At 44.2% G+C, this 9,901-nt stretch overlaps 1 protein-coding gene across 1 annotated transcript; it reads right to left on the bottom strand.

The window, feature by feature from the left end:
* Positions 1-2,588: 2,588 nt before the first annotated feature.
* LOC742000 (heterogeneous nuclear ribonucleoprotein C-like 2) lies at positions 2,589-3,772 on the bottom strand. Its single transcript, XM_024353790.3, has one exon. The coding sequence runs from the start codon at positions 3,626-3,628 to the stop codon at positions 2,747-2,749; it is 882 nt and encodes a 293-aa protein (XP_024209558.2). The 5' UTR covers positions 3,629-3,772; the 3' UTR covers positions 2,589-2,746.
* Between the last annotated feature and the right edge of the window lie 6,129 nt (positions 3,773-9,901).

Here is a 9,901-nt window from a genome sequence, read left to right on the forward strand (position 1 = left end):
ACAATTAATTGTCCAGTCCTGGACACTTTGGAGAGTGAGTGGACATGCTGTTATAATTATTATTAGTAGTATTTTTTGGAGATGGAGTCTTGCTCTGTGGCCAGGCTGGAGTGCAAAGGTGCTATCTTGGCTCAATGCAACCTCCACCTCTCGGGTTCAACTGTTTCTCCTGCCTCAGTCTCCCAAGTACCTGAGATTACAGATGCCTACCACCACGCCCGGCTATTTTTTGTATTTTTAGTAGAAATGGAGTTTCTCCATGTTGGCCAGGCTGGTCTCGAACTCCTGATCTCAGGTGTTCCACCTGCCTCGGCTTCCCAAAGTGCTGGGATTACAGGTGTGAGCCACTGTGCCCGGCCTCTCACGTGCCTTTTTAAGTTGATGGGAAAATGACAGCCAGGATAATTTATGACCATAATGAGAATTATTGGAAATCTTTAAGACTGTTTTTCTTACAAAACCACAATGGTAGGATTAAACAGTCTGAATGGGATGCTAGCATGTAGAGCCTTCTAAACTCTTTCTCTCCCTCTTTGAGGCATTTGGGATCTGCCTACTGATTACAATTAATTGGATTTTTTTTAACTGCTTGGTTAAGATTTTTTTTTTTTTTCCGACAGAGTCTGACTCTGCTGCCCAGGCTGGAGTACAGCACTGGTGTGAGCATGGCTCACTGCAGCATCAATCTTCTGGGTTCAAGGGATCCTCCCACCTCAGCCACCCAAATAGCTGGGACTACAGATGCATGCCACTATGTGTAGGGAAAAGAGAGATCAGACTGTTACTGTGTCTATGTAGAAAAGGAAGACATAAGCAACTCCATTTTGACCTGTACCCTGAAGAATTGCTTTGCCCTGAGATGCTGCTAATCTGTAACTTTGCCCCAACCTTGAGCTCACAAAAACACGTGTTGTATGGAATCAAGGTATAAGGGATCTAGGGCAGTGCAGGATGTGCCTTGTTAACAATATGTTTACAGGCAATATGCTTGGTAAAATCATTGCCATTCTCCATTCTCGATAAACCAGGGGCACAATGCACTGTGGAAAGCCACAGGGACTTCTGTCCTGGAAAGCCGGATATTGTCCAAGGTTTCTCCCCATGTGATAGCCTGAGATATGGCCTCTTGGGATGGAAAAGACCTGACCATCCCCCAGCCCCACACCCGTGAAGGGTCTGTGCTGAGGAGGATTAGTAAAAGATTAAGGCCTCTTGCAGCTGAGATAAGAGGAAGGCCTCTGTCTCCTGCCTCCCCCTGGGAATGGAATGTCTCAGGATAAAACCCAATTGCAGATTTGTTCTATTCTGAGATAGGAGGAAAACTGCCCTGTGGTGTGAGGTGAGACATGTTGGCAGCAATGCTGCTCTGTTATTCTCTACTCCACTGAGATGCTTGGGTGGAGAGAAGCATACATCTGGCCTACATGCACATCCAGGCAGAGTACCTTCCCTTGAACTTATTTGTGACACACATTCCTTTTCTCACATGTTTTATGCTGAGCACCAGTCCCCTGGGCCCACTGTTCTTTCTCCATACTTTGTGTCTTATTTCTTTTCTCAGTCTCTCGTCCCACCTGATGCGATATACCCACAGGTGTGGAGGGGCTGCTCCTCTTCAACCATGCCCGTCTAATTTTTTAAAAAAGAGGCAGGGCATTGGTGGCTCACTGGTGTAATCTCAGCCCTTTGGGAGGCCAAGGCACGTGGATCACTTGAGGTTAGGAGTTCGAGACCAGCCTGGCCAACATGGTGAACCGCCGTCTCTACCAAAAATATAAAAATGAGCTGTGCATGGTGGCGGGTGGCTATAATCCCAGCTACTCAGGAGGCTGAGGCATGAGAATTGCTTGAGCCTGGGAGGTGGATGTTGGAGTGAGCTGAGATTGTGCCACTCCATTCCAGCCTGGGTAACAGAGTGAAACTCCATCCCACCCCTCAAAACAAATGTTTTGTAAAGATAGGGTTTTGCCATGTTGCCCAGGTTGGTCTCGAACCCCTGGGCTCAAATGATCCTCCCGCCTTGGCCTCCCAAAGTGTTGTAGTTACAGGCATGGGTCACTGCTCCCACCAAGAATTTTTTTTCTTTAAATTGCTGGTTTAATAAGGACTTGTTTATTTTGAGGAAAAAGGTCCCAAACATGAAGCTGTTCACAAAAATAACCCACAGTATCAACTTTAGAAAACACGTTTGAAGACTATAACACCAATTGTGTTTCTGAGGATGCATTTGACATGCCAACTCTCATTCACAAAAATACATTGTTAGATTTTTGTTGAACTGCCCCACACAGCACACTAATATGGGGTGTAACACACATACTTCTAACTCCAAGCTGCTTTCAGGAGCTACTCAACTCAATGAGATTGCCTTTGCAGTTAGGGAAGCAACTACTGAACTTATGTATGAAAGAAAAGAACCGTATTCCCTGCAAAAAAAGAAATTATTTTGGAGACAGTTGATAAAAACCATACGTCCTTTTTACTGTTAGGTCATAAAGAGGTGTCAAAATTAAAAGCAAAAATTACAGGGTAAGACTTAGGAAAACTACTAGGGGTGTCAAGGGAAGTGAAAATGGGACTAGGTGCAGGGCAATATGAATTAATGAATGTGGGAAGGACAAGGATGGGGAGAACAGTAAGCATGTGCTGAAGATACTAAGGGAGAGGATCTGGTGAAAAATTTGTTGTTAGACAAGCTCCTAGGTAAAGAAACAATGGGATAAGATTTCTCAACCCCACTATGTGCTTAAGAGTCATCCTGGCCATTGGTGCTGTCTCTGTTATCCTCTCCTTCCTCAGCCTCTTTTTCATTATTCTTGATCAACTCCAGCTGGTTGTCCCCCTGATCTTCATTATCATCATCATCCAGTGGGTCCCCCTCCTCAGCAGAGTCTTCTGCACCCCCCTCAGACTCCATCTTCACATGAGTCTCATCGTTCTTCATGGAGCTACTGCTCTGCTCCTCTTCTGACTTAGCATTTTTCACCTCTACCTCTTGTTTGCTCTGTTCCTTTCCAATTTTTTCCAGGTTTTCCAGGAGAGAATCCACTTTCTCTTTTATCTGGGTCAACTCCTGCTTAATGGCCTGAAGGTCATCTCCTTTCAGCTTTCCAGACTTGGAAGATCCCCGCTTTCCACTCTTAGAATTGAAGCCACTTTTGCCCCTTCGTGAGGTGTTTCCTGATACACGCTGACGTTTCGAGGGCACTACAGCCAGAGCAATGGGAGGAGGAGGAGGTACACGTGCTGGGAAACTGTACATCCCATCATAATAATGCCGTTGAAAGCCATAGTCCAAGTCAAAAGAGGAGCCGTACATCTCCGCTGCTGATCGTTTCACACCTGCGTTTCCTCGGTTCACTTTTCGCTCTGCAGCCAGGTTAATATCTACAACCTGGTCAGCAATCATTCTGCCATCCTCTCCTGCTACAGCAGCCCGGGCATTTTTCTCCTTATCATATTGAACGAAGGCAAAGCCCTTATGAACAGAGCAGCCCGCAATTTTGCCATACTTGGAAAAGATCACCTCCACATCCGATTTCTTGACAACAAGAGTGTTGAGATTCCCAATGAACACACGGGAGTTCATGGAGTGAGGATCCATCTTGTTGGTAACGTTGCTGGCCATTGTGTTGGATGATAAGGTTTCTCCAAAAGCCAAAAACAGGAGGCGGGAGGGAGAAGAGATTCGATTCTAAGTCTCCTACTGCCGGGTTCTACGTGGAGAAGCTGACTGCAGCTCGAGGCCAGAAATGCAGCCAAAACAGCTCAGTCTTCCTCTCTTCACAAAATGGCTCCCAACAAGAATTCTGAAATGACGTAAAGAAAAGCACAATCAACATTTTTGAAATAAGGACAAAACTGCATTTAGAAAAAAAAAGATCAAAGCTTGAAACCGTTCTTATGAAAAAAAGAAAAAAAGACAGGATATAGTTCTGTGCCGTCGTAGGCTGCACTGTCATCATTCTACATCGGCTGACTGTAGGTCAGATGGGAGTGTCCTTACAGAAATTAGTGACTTACCAGATCTGGATGTAGTTTAGAAGGTGCTCAGACCTCAGGAAGAGCCAAGCAGGAACTCCAGGCTTGAAGACTTTGAGTCTGTCCTGTGGGTCTTTAGAAGCTTTTATTGACCTTTCTCATCACAACTCCCACCCACGCCCCTCCCCATATCCGCTGCTAGCTTCCAATCAAAAAGCGATATCTGGTTGCATTTCTGAAGCTCCACTCAGTTAATCCTGATTGGGTTTTTGGCTGTCCGAAGACTAATGGATTGAACCAGATATCCATTCATATCACATATGCATATTCATTTCATGAATTAAGAAATTGACAGCGTTAGGGATACAGTGGAAGTCAAGAATTCATTCACTCAAGGCCAGGTGAGGTGGCTCACACCTGTAATCCCAGCACTTTGGGAGGCCAAGGTAGGTGGATCACGGGAGGTCAGGAGTTCAAGTCCAGCCTGGCCCACATGGTGAAACCCTGTCTCTACAAAAATAGAAAAGTTAGCCAGGCACGATGGTGGCTGCCTGTAGTCCAGCTACTCATGCGGCTGAGGTGGGAGAATCCCTTGAACCCTGGAGGCTGAGTTTGCAGTGAGCCGAGATTACACCATTGCCCTCCTGACTGGGTGACAGAGGGAGATTTTGTCAAAAAAAAAAAAATGCATTCATTCATGAAATCCACAAACACTGATGGAATTTTACTGATATGTTGCCTTCATGTCCTGAGTGTGAGGCAGGGAAGGGGTTGATCTGTTCCGGATATTAGACAGAAAAATAAAACCTGAAAGTAGTGTTGTGGGGAGATCTTTGGCCACATCAAAATTATAAAAATGCTTTCTAGTTAAAACAGCTTTATAAAAACAGAGGAGTCATCCCTACAAAATAAGAATAAAAATCTCCATGTATGGAATGGTCTTGTGGGTTTTATATCACCTAAGGTAGCAGTTTATTCCCTCGTGCTGGTGGAAGAGAGGTGCCGCTCAGGGCGTGAGTGGTCTCAGTGCTTAGGTTAAGGCTTCTTTGGAAGAAATTGAAACGATACCTATAAACTTTATAAATTTAATCAGTGAAGAAGGGAGGGGGAGAAACAAAAATAAACCAAGCTTGCAGTGCATTCAGCATTCACCATGAGGTCAGCTTGCTCTCTGACCTTCTTCCTCATGGTTGCTGGCAGCCTACTGTCCCCAAATCATTTAGACCTTAGATTACAGTTCCCCTTAACTGCCCTGCAGACAACAATTTAAGCCTTGTAAAACATTAACTTTTTCATTTGAGATATTCTTACGTTCTGCATGTCAGTGAAAGTACAGATGCCAGCTGATCTGAAGGGCTCTGCAAGGCACCAACTCACCAAAGAATGCAGTTTTGACATCCTGATGACTTCATCCCTCTTAACTCTATATCAACTTTCCAGCCCCTTGCTATCCAGGATCCACTGGAAACCCTCAGTACTCCTTGGGGAGATGAATTTGAGGATCTCCTCCTAGCTTCTCATTTAGCCACCCTGTGATCATTAAACTCTCTGCTGCAAACACTGCTGTCTCAAAATATTGGTAAGCTACTGTGCAGCAGGCATAGGAATCTGATGGTCCTGTAACAAAATCATGTCAAAATTGCAAAGGCAAGTGAGGGTAGAGGATGGGCTTGGTTGAGCTTGGTGTTTTAATGGGATCCAGGGAGTGAACCAAGACTTGGTAAACATGTTGGGGGTTACTGAGGGGGTGGAGGAGGAATCTATCCAACATTTCACTGATGCCCCTTTGGTTTTGATTATTAGGACCAAGGATGGGTCTTTCAAAACAATTTATATAATCCTCCTTATTTTTCCTTTCAAAACCTTCGTCTTCTATTTTTCTCCCAAAATAATCTCACATCCATTCCCAATGCTTTGCTCATTTCAGGATAAACATCTTTTTTTTTTTTTCTTACATAGTCTCCTTCTCTGTTAAGTAGACCATATATTTTGTTGCCACAAAATGTCATTTGGACTGCTTCAAACACAGGAGTTTTCTGAACTTCATGTGAAACCCCTCCTCAGAAATATTTTCCTTACTCCAAGAGATTTGCTGATATATCAGGTTGGGGTGTAAACTGGATATGGCAGCCCTGGTACCACCAACTCTGTACCAAAGTCTACATTGATCTGGATCTCAGCTTCTCCATTTTTTATTTAAGGGTATTACAGAAAATAATTTACCAGAGAGTTATTTGAAGTTCCATCAATATGGAGCCATCAGAAATGTTCTCTATCCAGGTTCGGTGGCTCGTGCCTGTAATCCTATCACTTTGGGAGGCCAAGGCCGGAGGATAACCTGAGGTTGGGTGTTGGAGACCAGCCTGACCAACACAGAGAAACCATGTCTCTACTAAAAATACAAAATTAGCTGGCTGTAGTGGCACATGCCTGTAATCCCTGCTACTTGGGAGGCTGAGACAGTAGAATCACTTGAACCCGGGAGGTGGAGGTTGCAGTGGGCTGAGATTGTGCCATTGCGCTCCAGCCTGGGCAACAAGAGTCTGGGACACCACCTAGATTAGACCCAGTTACACTAATGTTTCCTATGCATAGAGATAAGTTACCAGTAATGAAATCAATAATAGTCATAGGCCACCCATTTGCATCTATAGCTTCTTCTCAGTGCCGAGTCATTTAATTATAAATATTACCCAACCGTGTGTGAGAGCAGGTTCTACTATTAGTTGTGATCCTTCCCATTCATCTAAATGACTCCATAGCCAGCAATTGCTTTGGTTAGTGACAGTGGCTAAATTTTGAACAAGAGACCTTAGAAAGTGTTTGCTTTGAGTGGTGAAAGTACGTAAGAAAATAAAATGTAGGCTTGATCATTTTGTGTTAATACAAAACAAAACCAAGTCTCAGTCAATGGAAGGAGATCGAATGGAGTTTTGTTCCATTTTCTTAAAAAAGCTGTCTACCATGTGATGATGTCTGCTTCTAAGAAAGGCTTTTTTCCTTGGTTATCCTTAATTTTAAGTCACCTGGTATGGTCTCATCCAATGCTGCTCATGGGCAGATTTCCCTTAGGGCCATTTTAAAAGACACAATCTCCAAATGATAGGGCATGAAGGTCCAATCATCATCGAAAGCCTCCTTCACCTACTGGAAATAGTCTTTGAAAGGTCTCGTGGTACTGAGTCATATTGTTACTGAATGATGAGCTCACTCTCCTAAGTGCATAGAACCCAATAGTACACCACCATGGTTTGAGAAAAGCAAAAAAGGCTGGGCACGGTGGTTCGTGCCTATAATACCAGCACTTTAGGAGGCCGAGGGAGTCAGATCACAAGGTCAGGAGTTTGAGACCACTTGGACAACATGGGAAAACCCTGTCTCTACTAAAAATACACAAATTAGCTGGTGTGGTGATCCATTCCTGTAATCCCAGCTACTCGGGAGGCTGAGTCAGAAGAATGGCATGATCCTGGGAGGCAGAGGTTGCAGTGAGCTGAGATTGCACCTCTGCAGTCCAGCCTGGGTGACAGGGCAAGACTCCATTTTGGGAAAAAATTAAAAATTATTAGGAGTTAACTGGGCTGGGCACAATGGCTCATGCCTGTAATCCCAGCACTTTAGGAGGCCGAGGCGGGCAGATCACAAGGTCAGGAGTTCCAGACCAGGCTGACCAATATGGTGAAACTCCCTCTCTACTAAAAATACAAAAATTAGTCAGGCATGGTGATGCACGCCTGTAATCCCATCTACTGGGGAGGCTGAGGCAGGAATCACTTGAACCCGGAAGGCCAAGTTTGCACTGAGCTGAGATCATGCAACTGCACTCCAGCCTGGGCAACAGAGCAAGACTCTGTCTCAAAGAAAAAAATAAAAAAAAAATAAAAAATAGTTAACTGACAGGGAGACAGGAGACAAGTTCCAAGCCTGTCTCCCCAATCTGGAGATAGTGGAGCAAGCTCACATGGCCTTTCCAACTGGTTTCAGGTGATGCCAATTCAAACAGTCAGCCAGGCTGTGTTAACAGTTAAGAGGTTAAACCTTTTTCCCATCGGACATGCCTGAGCAATTTAGGCTTTGCAACTTAAGCAATGGTTAATCCGTTGGAGTTGAACCCCTGATTACACGGTCAGAGCTAAAATGTGCAGGGGATACATGAGGTTCTATTATCAAAGGCATAGGTTCTCCAGTAAATACTTTATGATCAGTGCTTCTGATTGTAGTTGGTGAAAAAAAATACCTTATGAGGGGTCTGGCTGTATTTTCCCATGGGGTGGTAAAAATTATATTAAAGTAATCCAGTCTTCCTAGGCGTGGTGGCTCACACCTGTAATCTCAGCACTTTGGGAGGCTGAGGCTGGCGGAACACTTGAAGCCAGGAGTTGACCAGCCTGGGCAACATGGTGAAACCCCATTATCTACTAAAAATACAAAAATTAGCTGGGTGTGGTGGCATGCCTGTAATCCCAGCTACTTGGGAGGCTGAGGCATGAGAATTACTTGAACCCAGGAGGCAGAGGTTGCAGTGAGCTGAGATAGCACCACTGTACTCCAGCTTGGGCATCAGAGACTCTGTGTCAAGTTTCTCCAGAGGTGCACCAGAAATGAAACACATTTTATAATCATTTATTCACTATGACTATGCCATCAGCCTTTCTAAAAAGGTAAGCTACAACCCATCCTGAAAATGGACACACAATCACAAAAATTGTAGCCTTTTTACATGGCTCACTGTCATCATTGGTCCATGACATTCCCTTTTCTTGCCGCTATGTGTGTGTATGTCTACATATTCATATCTATATCTACACCTATTTTTTATTACCATGATTCACTTCCACTCCCCTTTCCATAGATAGCCACTCTACTCTTTGACGTAGCCTTGAATTTGCATGTGACCTCTTAGAATATAAGTATATAGAAAGTATATGGAATATATACTTGAACTTTGTATGTGTATTTATATTAATCCACATATATGCTATAGTGTAGGGTGCTACAGAAGAGGGCCTGACAATTAATTGTCCAGTCCTAGACACTTTGGAGAGTGAATGGACATGCTGTTATAATTAATTATTTTTTTTTGGAGATGGAGTCTCACTCTGTCGCCAGGCTGGAGAGCAATAGTTCCATCTTGGTTCACTGCAAACTCTGCCTCCTGGATTCAAGTGATTCTCCTGCCTCAGCCTACCGAGTACCTGGGATTACAGGTGTCCACCACCATGCCCAGCTATTTTTTGTATTTTAATAGAGAGATAGTTTTGCCACTTTGGTGAGGCTGGTCTCGAACTCCTGACCTCAGGTGATCCGCCCACCTCACCTCAGGTGATCCACCCACCTCAGCCTCCCAAAGTGCTGGGATTATAGACGTGAGCCACTCCACCGGGCCTTGTTATAATTAAGATTTTCAGAATGACAGGGGTGTATGAAGGCTTATAATCAACTTTACCATAGACCTTGGTCTCTCACCTAAGTTTGTAACTAATATATTTTTCAAATATAATAACAATAAAAATATCCTTGCTTGCCCTATGTCAAATCCAGCTCGAAGTACTTAAATAGATTAACTTATAACACTCTGTGAAGTCAATATTGATATTATCCCATTTTATATGTGAATGAGCTAAGGCACAGAGAGGTTAAGTAAGTTGGGTAAGACCACAGAGCCATTGGCCACTGAGCCAGTTTTTTTTTTGGGACAGAGTCTCGTGCTGTCGCCCAGGCTGGAGTGCAGTGGCGCGATCTCGGCTCACTGCAAGCTCTGCTTCCCAGGTTCACTCCATTCTCCTGCCTCAGCCTCCCGAGTAGCTGGGACTACAGGTGCCTGCCACCATGTCTGGCTAATTTTTGTATTTTTAGTAGAGATGGGGATTCACCGTGTTAGCCAGGATGGTACTGAGCCAGTTTTGAACTTAAATTAAAC

This window comes from Pan troglodytes, chromosome 1 (assembly GCF_028858775.2).
Source record: "Pan troglodytes isolate AG18354 chromosome 1, NHGRI_mPanTro3-v2.0_pri, whole genome shotgun sequence".
NCBI lineage: Eukaryota > Metazoa > Chordata > Mammalia > Primates > Hominidae > Pan > Pan troglodytes.